The following is a 12777-nucleotide window of genomic DNA, read 5'->3' as shown; positions in this document are numbered from 1 at the left end:
ATAAAAGGTTCAAAGAAGGAAAAAGAATTATTGAAAAGGAAAGGCAAAGAAAATGAAGAAAAATCAAAAAAGAAATACATCCAAAAAGAAAGTGAAGGTTGAAGGGATTCAAAGAACGCAATGATGAAAGGCATGGAATGATGAGAAAATGAGAAAAATGATTGTCATAAGAAAGAGTGACGGTGTGTCTCTCTAGTTCCCCTAAGGAAGAAGAAAATGACTCAAAGAGTCAAGAAAGTATGAGCCGAAATGAGAAAATTGAGTGCTTAAGGAAAGATGAAACTATCATAGTTCGATAAAGGCCTACCTTGATCCAAAAGCCTTCATTACATCCTGTTAAAGCCCTATATGATTTCAAGTTGAGTGAGCTTACATTAGTGGTGATTTACATAAGGGGAAAGCTTATGGTACTTAGAGCCGAACTTGTGGCATTCTTTTGAGAGTGATGAGCCCACTTCTTCACAATCCTTGTTTTGAGTGGTACATTCTGAAAAGGCGAAATTTGCTCATGGAGAGTAGGGGAGGAGGAGTTTGGGATCCACAATGACCTATGTGATAGAGCGAGGTTCCTTGATGAATTGAGTCAACTCTTGATGCTTTAGTTTCACATTAGAACTATAGTACTCAAAAGGTAGTAACGTGATGTTGTTGATAATTTATTTGTGTTGAGGGTAATTGTTAGTCCCAATTGATGCTTGATGGAGTCACCTTAGGCCAGATGAAATATCCTTTTCTTTTTCTTGTGGAGGTGGAAATTACCCTATTTGCTCGAGGACAAGCAAAAGATTAAGTTTGGAGGAGTTGATAAGTAGGGATTTTAACTTGTTATTTGATCTCTTTTACTTGTGTTTAGGGCAAAAAATGTATGAAGGTATTCCCGGAAACTAATGTAATATGCTTGATGTGCAGGGATTGTTCAAAATGAGCCAAAGGAGGCATAATCCACTCATAAAGAAGTCAAAACTTGAACAAAAAAACCAAGACTAGGCCAAAAAATTTGAAACGCGGACGGCACAAATATTGTGCGGCCGCAAAAGCTACAACGCGGTCGCGAGCACTATTTCGAAGTCCGCAAAAGGAAGATTCAGAGAAATGGATTTTTGGGCAAAAATATGAACGTGGACCGCGTCAAAAAGGTGCGGCCACGAAAGTCCCTGCACGGCCGCGATTGGAATTAGGCAGATCGCGGTTGCTGAAGTTCATATAGCTTACATTTTAAGCAAAAACAAGAAGTGCAGTCCGCGTCAAGATTTTACGGCCGCAGAATTCTCCTATGCAACCACGATGGAAATTATGCGGTCCGCGAAATCCAGATCCAGAAGTGAAGAACGCGGACCGCGATTAGAATTGCGTGGCCGCTAAAGCAGGAATGCGGCCGCAGTCAGAATTACGCGGCCGCGTAACATCCACAGGGGTATTTTTGTCCGAAAATTTTAGCTTAGTATAAATAGAACTTTTTGACACTTTTAGGTTATGTTGTGTATTTTCTGAGCACGTGAAACGGCTGGAACTTCCCTTTTGGATAAGTTTATATTAGATTCACCTTCTAACATTAGATTTTCATATTTGAATCTAGTATTATGAATTTTATCTTCTTTTTATCTTTGATTTCTCCTATTTCTATGAGTAGTTAGACCCATAGCTAGGGGTGTGACCCAACCCTAGGGTGGGTATTTAATGGGTAGTGAATTTTAGGGCTTGGATGTTTATCGGTTAGTGATATTTAGTCTAGTTCTTGATAGAATTGTAGAATTAGAGGTTGCAAACACTGATTCATGCCTTTATGACTTAGTCTCTTCTTGAGAAAGATGGACTAAGTCTAGGAAAACTAGGCTAACAAGGAATTGGGGTGAAGTCAAGAAATTGATAGCCCCAATTAAAGGGTTAAACCTAGAGATAGTAATACCCGACTTGAGCTAATATCACGTGACTTGCATGGATACCCATTTGGACTTGAGAAAGCCAAATTTGGCAAAATCACTCAAACTATTGAGAGGTATAGAGTGAGTACTTGGGTGAGATAGCTATATCATGACCCCAAATTAATCAAGCTTGTCCTAGGTTCTTACTACCCATTAGATGTCCACCAGGCAGAAGCCACTACCCTAGTCCTTTTAAACACTTGAAAACCAACATAAAAAATATTGTACTTAGCTTTAATCATCGCATATAATAGAATAGAATTAGAAGTAGAATCAAAACCAAAATGTGTGGAAGCATAATTAGGAACAAAACATGCATCTAGACTTAGATATAAATCTAATTCCAAATCAATTAACTCCATGTGGATTCGATCCCGACCTTATTGGGTAAAATTACATCGACCATCCTCGCTACTCAATAGTAGTGCCGGCTTGGACCCGATCATATACTGACCTCATCTTGAGCAACAAACCAAACAAAAGACTCTTTTTAGCCGTGTAGAATTAAGAACTCACCTCAACCAGGGTAATACTCAAAATGAGAAAGAAATCAGAAGCTAGTCAGAATCCTAGCTTAATTTACTACTCAAGACTAAAATCTATATTTTCTAAGTAATTTCGTGATAGCTTTGTTGTATCTTTTCTATGTGTTAGGTCAGTTAGCTTTGTATGTTGGAGATGTTAGGTGTAGTAGGTAAGAATATTAAAAGTCCCTATTTATAGTGGTTGTGATGCATTAGGGTTCCAGTTTCAAAATCAGATAGTGGAGAGTGACGGAGGGATGGTGATGCAAGCACAATTAAGTGAAAATCTTAGAGAGACAGAGGAAAACCAGTAGCAATTTTACCTGATATGAGAGACCGACCGTTGAAACATAGGAGACCATTAGTCAGAACCATAATACCCAGAGGTCATTGCATTTAACCTCTGGGTGTCGAATATCAATGATGAAGCCAGCTAGCATCCCGGGCTTGCTTCAATTTGAAAGGACGAAGGAAGAAATCTGGCGATTTGAAGATTCACCCTTTTGGGCTTTTGAAATTGAATAGTGAAAATGGAAAGAGCAACGAGGTCTGAAGTACATGAGCAAAACGAATGACCATGCATGCCACGAATTTGAAATGTCAATGGCGATTTGAGGTTTCATCTTTGGGGGTTAGGGTTCAGATTTAGGGGATTTGATTTTTTTATGATGAGAGAGGAAAATTTTAGCGAGAATCACGGATAGAGAAGGCAAAGAAGATGAATCTATAGTGAATATGTGACCTTGCACGAATTTGTGCAAGGTCTGGTGATTAATTGGGTTGTGAGGTTGAGAGAAAAGGGAGAGAAAAGGGAAAGAGATGCGGCTGGGCAAGGTGACAAATGAATTAGGGTTGGGGATAAGACCAGATGGTCTCTAGGTTAAAATGGGGGGAAAGATCTGGGCTGTTGGATCATTTGATCAACGGCCCTGATAATTCGGGCATTTAAGGTTTTTAGGGAGGAATTTTGGTGGTCATTAGATTATAAGATTTGGACGATGGAGATGAGATCTTTGGGCGAATGTTTAAAAATCAAAAGAAAATCGGAGATTAAGTGTGAGTCGTTGATGAGATGGACCAACGATTCAGATGCACGTGTGTTTGTTTTGTGAGTGATAAGGACAGGTGATGCGGCACGATCTCATTGGTCGAATGGGAATGGCATGGATTGCCAAAGTGGAGCGGGGATGGGTGTTTGGACTAGGTCATTTTTGGACTGGGCTTGTGTATTGGGCTGGAATTGATTTAGAGAATAGCCACTTCGTGTTTAATTGAAGAATTGCAATTGTAGCCTTTTCGTTTATAACCCCTTTAAAATAAATTTAATTAAACTTAATAAATTTCCAATAAAAATAGTAAAATTATAATTATCAAATATACTACTAACTATTGTAATTATTTATTCATAAAATACTTTATTTTCTAAATTGCAACACCATTTTTGAATCATCAACATAGTAATCTAATTAATCAAAATTTGAGAAGTAATTCGTAAATTAATTATAAAACCTCTACAATGTGTTTTAAGAATATTTTAATAGCTAGTATATTTGTAATTACATAATACTAATACTAAGTTATTAATTTCAAAGTTAAAACTTAATTAATTTGTAAAAAATAGGTAATTATTGATAGAAAATACTTTTAAAATATTCATTGTAAATATTTAAGTATATATACATTAATTTTAAAAAAGATGGTCAAAATTGGCCGTCAACAAACGTTGTGTCTTATCCGTCGTAATCGTTAACTTTGCCTCCTTTTTCGCGATCTTGTACTTCTCTTGATTCACCCTCGTCTCTTCCTCGTTTTTTCTCTCCCTTACCTTCAAATATGCCACCTTTTTGCCTCCATTTTCCTTTGCACCTCCTCATTCCACTACCAGTCCCCTTTATACTTACCAGGGTAACCCTTTGAGACCCCTAACACCTCTCTAGCTACTTTCCTAATGCAATCCGCTGTCCTAGCCCACATACTACTCGCATCCCTACTACTCCTCCAATCCCCAAAAGCCATCAACTTCTCCCCCAGCTCATGCGATTTATCTTTAATCAAGGCTCCCCACTTGATCTTAGGTTGAGCATACATAATCCATTTCTTCCTCTCCCTCTTAATCTCAAAGTCTATCAACAAGAGCCTATGCCGAGTCGCGATATTCTCACTTGGGATAGCCTTGTAGTCTATGCATATACCTCCATCGTCTTTCCTGAGGAGTAGGTAATCAATTTGGATCTTAGCTACTGCACTTTAAAAGGTGACCAAGTGCTCTTCCTTTTTCGGGAAACCTCGAGTAAGCTATCACCAAGTCAAAGGCTTTAGCGAACTCCAACAACGATGTTCCTCCGTCGTTTCTATCACCAAAGCCAAAGCCGTCATACACATCATCATAATCACTAGAGATCAATCCTATGTAGCCATTGAAATCACCTCCTATGACTAGTCTCTCGATGTGCGGTATACTTCGCACGATCTCATCTAAATGCCTTATGACCTCCTCAGACAGGTCTGCTTGCGGTGCGTAAGCTCTAGCTACATTATATGTGAGCCCTCAAACCACCAACTTGATAATCATCACTTTATCATTTACCCTTATAACCTCAACCACTTGCTCCCTGAGTTCTCTATCCACCAAAATGCCTATTTCATTCTTACTCGGACCTCTTGAGTACCACAGTTTGAACCTATCTGCATCCCGAGCTTTAGCTTCCACCCATCCAGTTTCTCGAATACAAGCTATATTGATCTTGCTCTTCTGGAGAATCTTTGCTAACTCTATAGATTTTCCAGTCAATATTCCCATGTTCCAGGACCCACTCTCAATCTATAGTCTTTGTTCCTCCCTCCTCACAACCCTTGCCCCCACCCCCACCCCCACATGAGGACATGCCATTCTCTACTATTATACACCAAAGCCACTATCGTCAAGGATCTGCCAGGCTACCACTAACGCTACAACACCCCCCCAAGAGCCTATACGGGATGAATAAAACTACCCCTAAAGAACCCATCAATACTATAATCAAGCAAATAAGTGTTGTTCTAGCCTAAGACTAAGGCACCAAATCGATGCTACAAAAGGCAAATAAATACAGTACTAGAACCAAAGCACCACTCGTCACTACAAACAAGCTAATAGGCAATGTACCAAAATTTAAACTAAGACACCAAATCGATACTACAAGCAAGCAGATAAGTACTCTACTAGGACCAAGGCACGAAACGATACTACAAACAAACAAATATGCATTGCACTAGCGCTAACTAATGCAATTATGCAACCCATAAGAATGAAAGACAAAAAGAGACATGAAATATCGAGGTACCTACTCCGGGTGGATAGAACATGGATTGCTGATTGGGATGTCGAGGCGTTGCCATAACACTGGCCTTCCACGCGCTGCCACACGCCTCCGCTGCCGCTGTTTCTTCGTCGGCACGTGGGTCTCACTTGCCTCTTCTCTAATACTGGCCAGAAAGCTGGTACCTGCCACACTTGAAGGCATAATGGCTTGGCCCGCAACAAGATGGGAAAGGGCAAGATCTGGAGAGCAACAGTGATGCTCCTCGGCCCAGATCTAAGTGGCGGCAATTTTCTTGAAAGGACGGGGAAGAGGAAAAAATATGGAGAACGAGGGAGATAGAGCGAGGAAGACGAAAAATGGAAAAAAGAGAGAGGGAGAGGAAGAAAACAAGGGCGATTAATTGTTAGGACAAATATAAGATAAATTGCTAATGGTAGAATATAAATGGACTGAAAATAAAATTGGATAAGTTTGTTATGTTTGAATCTTGAATCTTTTCCTTAAATCAGCTAGTCTGTTAAAAATGAAGGACGTATGCGATACATTTGGATAACAATGATTTTTTTTCTTGAAGCAAAACTTTTAATGGTGGGCATGAATAACCATTTCGCAAAGTACAAGTGTAGTTTTAAACCTTTTTATCGTTTTTTTTTCTCTTGGAGTGACAATTTGTTCGATATACTTCACTTCATACCAATTCTTTCCTGCAAAATGAAAAAATAAAAATAAAAAAACAAAAGGAATCCATTTTTTTGCCCTTTATACATCCCCCTTGCAATACAAATTAGGATCCACCCTAGGGTTTTCTCTCCCAAAGTTTCCTTCGCCTCAAAGAGACACCATTCAAAGAATCCAATACCCGACCCACACACCCAATCGCCATGACAGGAAAAGCAAAGCCAAAGAAGCACACAGCGAAGGAGTTAGCTGCAAAGGCAGACGCAGCGCTGACCAACAGGGGAGGGGGAAAAGCTGGGTTAGCCGATAGGAGTGGTATCGAAAAGGGTGGACACGCCAAGCTGGAATGCCCGCTCTGCAAAGTGACAGCACCTGATATGAAGTCTATGAAGATCCATCACGATGCTCGACATCCCAAGATTCCCTTTGATGAAGCCAAGCTCACCAATCTTCATGCCACTGTTGTTGCTGAGCCCAGCAACACCAAGCCTAAACCCGGTATCCGTGGCAGTCTCAAGAAGTGAAATATTAATAATAGTCTTTGTGGGTTGACATGAATAATAAATATATTCGAACCCCACTTTTTAGTTTCTGGTGCTGTAATCGTTATCATATGTTTCTTGGCTATATTGAAGTTACTGCTGCTGAGCTTATCCTATGGTTGTGGTTGTTGTTCTGGGAATACTTTGCTTTCTTATATATGTGATTATGTTTTTGATGATATGTTTCCTTGTTGGATTCTAGGTCTCTGATTTTATTTGATAAAGAAAAAGAATATACAGGATCCCATTGATTGGAATTTGCTGTTGTTTTTGCTTGTATATGATGGTTTCCTTTTATTTGTTGGTGGGAACTTTTCTTGGTAGTTAGTTAGCTGATGTTCTATTGTTTTGTGGGGAGAGAGTTCCAGGGCCGGCCTAAAGAAGAGGTCATTGTTGGTTTGCCAAGCTGCAAATTTTGTTTAGGAAAGCTTCCGGAGAGGCGTGCCACGGGGGAATGGAAGAGGCACTTGAACTATAGCTATTTAAATTTGACCTATTTGAGATTTCACCATTATAGATTTAACCGCCTTAATCTACGGGAAAGATAACCCCTTTAACTCAAGAGTCAATAACAAAGATTGATCATGACCTTAGATAGAAAGATATGGATGTCGAAGATTAGGGTAGAAGATTAGTAGCTAGTCGAGTTTGGGACTGTATTTGTTCCTTATTTTCCATGTCAGTATTATTATTATTATTATCATTATCGTATTATCCTATTCTTCGATGTCTATTACTACCTATTATTTTTTTTGTTTCGGTTATCTTACTGCTTTGTTATTTTGTTGTTGTTACTGTTGTTGTCTTCATTATTTTCAACATGGCTTCTTCACTACTATTTATGAACATGGCTTCTTCTTCAATCCTGCTTAGAAATGGTTCTTGAGTCGAGGGTCTGTCTGAAACAGCCTCTCTAGGGGTAAAGCCTCTCTAGGGGTAAGGTCTGGATACACACTACCTTCTCCAGACCCTACTTGTGGGAATACGCTAGATATGTTGTTATTGTGTAGGTTTGTGTGTATTTCTGCTTGTGTGCTAATATTTTTAAGAGTGGAGGAATTTGACCGTTGGATGTTAATTAGGGATGATAGTCTCGTGGGTGTGAATAATATAGCGATAAAAAGCATAGTTTCTGTTGCTGTAAGTGTTATCACATATTTCTTGGTGATATTGATGTTACTGCTGACATTCTCTCCCTTCTCAAGAAAAAAAAGTTTGTTTTCATATGTGGTATTATGTTTTGCTGTTATCTTTACTTGGATATTTAGTCTCTGATTCAATTTGAACCAAGAAAAAGAAAAGGTTTCTTCACAGAGGAGCTTTTGGAGAAGCAATTAGGAAAGTTTTGTACTTACAAAAGAATGGACAGATCTGGTTCTGTTGTTTGTGCTCATGTATGATGGTTTTTCCTTTGTTTTTTGGTGGGAATTTCTTGCTATCTTAATTAGCTGATATATTGCTATTGCTCTATGATCATTATTTGTAGTGATTGTAGTGTAATTTGAGTTATTCTCTGCTTCTATGCTAATATTTTTGGGAAGGTAGCAGCATTAGATGTTTTGATTTATTTAGATAATAAGGGATAAGGGTTTTACTCGATGCTTTTCCAAATTGCTAACTACGGCAGAGCATATGAGTCTAGTTAGGTAGTTGACTTCTATTGTACCCTGTTATTGCTGCTCTTGTCTTTGATTGGGTACAAACAATATGGTGTTTAGGTTAGCTAAAGGGGGAAAAAGGACCATAGTGATAAAGAGGAATTTGTTGAAGCAACTTATACTATGATTTCACGCTTTAGAGCTTTTGGAATCTCGTGCTGTTAGTATTATTATTTCTTTGAAGTTTTTTTCAGATTATCATCTTTGTGCACGCATATCCCATTCGCTCATAATACATTCAAAGTAGCTTTGCTGCCTTTCATTTTGTGTTAAGGAGTTTGTGAATTTGCTTACCTAGTAAATTAGGTGTGCTTTTACTTGATGGAAGTTAGGAGATTGTATTCATCTATGCTGCAATGCTGGATTAGAAGAACTAAAACCGTGCTTTCAGTTGACTTAAGCTTCCTTAGCCTGTATGTTTTCCCTGTTTATGTTATGTTTCTTGCCAGTTTGTGTGCCCGTTTTATGTTAACTTTGCTCATTGGATTGTGAATCGTTACAGTGTGAACTTATTGGACGTATATACACACACACACACACATACATGTTAGAGAGAGAGAGAGAGAGAGAGAGAGAGAGAGAGAGAGCGTGTGTATGCGTGTGCGCTTTTGTTTTTTTGTTACTTTTACTTTAGAATCTCTGGAGACTCATCTGACCCAGGAGATCTGCTATTTAGGTGCACAAAGCAAACATCCTTTGATTGTGATGTCCTATCTTTGGTCTGCAGGTAGTTGTTTATGTTAGATTTTGACGGGTGAACTTTTAAGCCCTGCATCTTACAAAGTTTCTGTTATTTAGGTGATAATCTTTAGATTGTAATTGCATTACTTGGATGGCAGTGCTTTGAAGCAAGGCATTTCATACTGCTTAAAGGTTCTTAGTGAAAATCAATCCACATGTTTATATCTCTGTTGATTTTCTCAGTTGAATATTGAGTAGTTTGAAAATGAACAATAGTTAACATTTTCTTGTTATCTCAGAGGCTAGACTCTTATATTGATGATTTTAGGTATGGGTGCTCTCATATATCACTATAGAACATTTGTGGTATTTTAGCTACATCAGACTACCCTTAGGGTGTTTACTAATGAGTCATTTCTCTAATCAGCTTTTTGGATTGACATTATCTTACACAATCATCTTGAATATGGAGGCCATGAATAGTTTTCATGTAAAACATGGTACTAAAGATTGGCGCCTGTTTTCTTCAGGTAATTTATTCTGTTGGCCTGTTATGCGCCTGTTTCCTGTTGCTTTGTGTAGTTCTTGCCCTCTCTTATACATGTGGTGTATGTGTTCTGGCTGTAATTTGTATTCTTTTGTTGTTCCTTTTCGAGTGGTTGGAAGAGTGGAATCAATTTCATATTTTATATTTGACCACTAAGGTTCTCTCAGTTTTCCTAACCCTATCTTTTGCTGTTGTTTGGTTAATCTTAGACTTGAAAGGTTGTGTACTTGTTTAGATGGGATAAAAGTATAACACCCTTATTCTCAAACATCCACCGGCATTTCTTTATTTATTTCCTTTTAGCAACAATATGCCCGATATAGTTTCACTCGGAGATAGTAATATGTACGCAGACCTTAGCTGTTTCCGGGAACATTCGGCTCAAGTTATTTCCCAGTAATAATTTTTTAAAGTAAATGCTACTATAGATGCTTTGTGAAAGTGCGCTTTGGTACGTGCAGTGATTGCTTTATGATTAAATTAATTATTATTCTACGTCTGTGTGCCCTTTGGCAATTATTCTTGTTGGTCCCTTTTCTGACTGGTGGATATATTATGGGGGAAAAGAGTGTTATTTGTTTTTCATTTATTCAATGACTTAGATTAGACAGACAGATATTTTTGCCATATTGAATAGTTTCCCAACTCCTGGCAAATGGCCACCAAATTCATGGCAAAACATGTGAATTTGATGTGTGAAGATTTAGGTATTTCTCTACTCGCGTTTCTTTAATTTTTCTATTAATCTTTAAATCATTCTCCACCGTATTGTTATTTTATTTCTCTATTTGTGTAATAGTTTGGAATGTCTTCTTCTTAGAAGAATTCTTTTTAAATTCAATTGTTCTTGCAAAACGCGTTCAAGTGCCACCTTATTATTTTATAAGCAGATAACGAAATATAGATTGAGACGTTGGAAAGTGATAGACTCTATATTCAAGTTCGACCTCTCACTTCTTTCTTTTTTAATTATCGGATAATAAAAAAGGAATTCTTGGGTTCAAACAATAAGACATCTTTCTCCACCCAGTGAAAATAAAGTGAAATTGTATCTTCAAGAATATATATATACATTGACATTTTGCTTTGTTTGAACCATTTGACTGTTTAATGGCCTCAAAAACTTCATTGTAAATATCTCTTTGCTACAAATGAGAGTCAGCGACAAAACATATTAAAAAACAATTGAATCCTGAAACTAGAAATCTCTGTTGTCGTTGAATATAATGGTCGATAACCACATTAATTATTTTAACATAAAAGAGTGAAATTTTGAACTGAGAGCTTTCAGTTTTTTTTTAAAACTTATAAACAGTTTTCTTTTAATTCTTGGGGAAAGGCCGGTAATTTCAGACAAAATGAGAAGCAAAAGAACACAAAATGTTAAAATATTAATCTTGTTCAGATTTTATTTAATGCAGCTCATGAGCTAATAGATTAAATGTATTATGAGATACATCAATTGGTGGAAAATTCTAGATTAGTCTAGTGAGTTCATTTATGTACTTTGGGAGAAGAAGTCTAGTCCATGCATGTACTTTGGGAAAAGGTGAAGTCTAGACTTAAATGAAAATGCATGTACATACTAGTTATATACATGGTGTTATTTACCTATAAATACCCATGTATGCTAGTCATTTTGTTTAAGCCAGAAAAAGTAGTGAAACATCCTCTCTTCTAGTGAGCTTCTGGGTGTTTGTTTTTGTTGTCTTGCTCTCCCAAATTTTTAACACTTGGTATCAGAGTCGGTGTGTTTAGAGACAACTAAACGTAAAGAAAAGATGACTAACACTAATGCAACTACATTCCAAGTTCCAATGCTCACCAAAGAAATCTATGGGAATTGGTGTATCTGGATGAATGCATTGCTTGGTGCCTATGATGTTTGGGAAATGGTGGAGAGCTGAGTTGATGAAGCGGAAGATGACTCGGCTACAAAGAAGAAAGATCAAAAGACACTCACTCTTATACATCAAAGTTTGGATGAAAAAATGTTCGAGAAGGTTGCAAATGCAACCACCTCCAAACAAGCATGAGATATTCTTCAAACTTTCTTTAAAGATTTGGACAAGGTGAAAAAGGTTCATCTCTAAATAGTAAGAGGAGAGTTTGAATCGCTGCAAATGAAGGAATTCGAGTCAATTTCGGATTATTTTAAGAGTTTTGGCAGTTTTCAATCAAATAAAGCGATATGGTGAAGAACTGACTGATGATAGGGTCATTGCAAAAGTACTACGATCCATAGATTCAAAATTCAATTATGTTGTTACCATTGAAGAGTCCAAGAACTTGGATGCCATGATCATAGAAGAACTCACGGATTTTCTGTAAGCACATGAAGAAAAATTGAAGAAACCAAAATAAGAATCGGTTGAACAAGCATTGCGAGCAAAACTTTATTTGAAGGAGAAAGAGGAAAGGTATAGTTCACAACAAAAATGCCGTGGACGTGGAAGAGGTCATGGTAGAGGAGGAAGAGATGGTAATCAACCACCAAACTGAGAAAATAAAAGTCAAGAGTGGCCAAGAAAGATGTCGTGAAAAAAAGTGAAGGATGGAGGCCAAATCAAGGAAGGTATGACAAGTCAAATGAAGAATATTATACTTGTCATAAATTTGGTCATTTTTCTTTGGAATATAAGAATAATATGGAGGAGAAATAATTTTGTGGAGAGCAAGACTAAAGAACATGAAACTTTACTTCTTGCATATAAAAGTGAAGAAAGAAACCAATGATACCTTGAATCTGACGCAAGCAGTCACATTTGTGAAAAAGATTTATTTGTGGAGCTTGAAGAGTTGAGGTAGCATCACTTTTGGAGACTCTTCGCGAGTTAAAATTAAAGAAAAAGGTACGATTTTAATTCATTTGAAAGATAAAGTCATCAATTAATTTTTATTGTTTTGTATGTACTAGAGGTAA

At 37.5% G+C, this 12777-nt stretch overlaps 2 protein-coding genes across 2 annotated transcripts; one reads left to right on the top strand and one right to left on the bottom strand.

The window, feature by feature from the left end:
- Positions 1-4324: 4324 nt before the first annotated feature.
- Positions 4325-5246, bottom strand: LOC142168275 (uncharacterized). Its single transcript, XM_075228935.1, has 3 exons — positions 5008-5246; positions 4732-4839; positions 4325-4652 (listed from the first exon to the last, which is right to left on the bottom strand). The coding sequence occupies exons 1-3, from the start codon at positions 5244-5246 to the stop codon at positions 4325-4327; spliced, it is 675 nt and encodes a 224-aa protein (XP_075085036.1).
- A 1234-nt stretch (positions 5247-6480) lies between these two features.
- Positions 6481-7149, top strand: LOC107810969 (protein METHYLENE BLUE SENSITIVITY 1). The gene has a single exon (XM_016635801.2). It carries the CDS (start codon positions 6630-6632, stop codon positions 6948-6950), a length of 321 nt encoding a protein of 106 aa, XP_016491287.1. The 5' UTR covers positions 6481-6629; the 3' UTR covers positions 6951-7149.
- The last annotated feature ends 5628 nt before the right edge of the window (positions 7150-12777 follow it).

Source organism: Nicotiana tabacum, chromosome 13 (genome assembly GCF_000715075.1).
Source record: "Nicotiana tabacum cultivar K326 chromosome 13, ASM71507v2, whole genome shotgun sequence".
Classification (NCBI taxonomy): domain Eukaryota; kingdom Viridiplantae; phylum Streptophyta; class Magnoliopsida; order Solanales; family Solanaceae; genus Nicotiana; species Nicotiana tabacum.
Note: the sequence above shows the minus strand (reverse complement) of the source record. Positions and strands in the feature narration are given on the sequence as shown.

Bases quoted from the DNA above. Each gene is read 5' to 3' on its own strand.
- LOC142168275 (XM_075228935.1), bottom strand. From the start codon at position 5,246: ATGGGAATATTGACTGGAAAATCTATAGAGTTAGCAAAGATTCTCCAG. The intron at 4,840-5,007 runs GTTGGTGGTTTG...ATTGATCTCTAG, and splicing joins GATAAAGTGATGATTATCAA to TGATTATGATGATGTGTATG. The intron at 4,653-4,731 runs GTTTCCCGAAAA...CCTACTCCTCAG, and splicing joins TTGGTGATAGCTTACTCGAG to GAAAGACGATGGAGGTATAT.
- LOC107810969 (XM_016635801.2), top strand. From the start codon at position 6,630: ATGACAGGAAAAGCAAAGCCAAAGAAGCACACAGCGAAGGAGTTAGCT.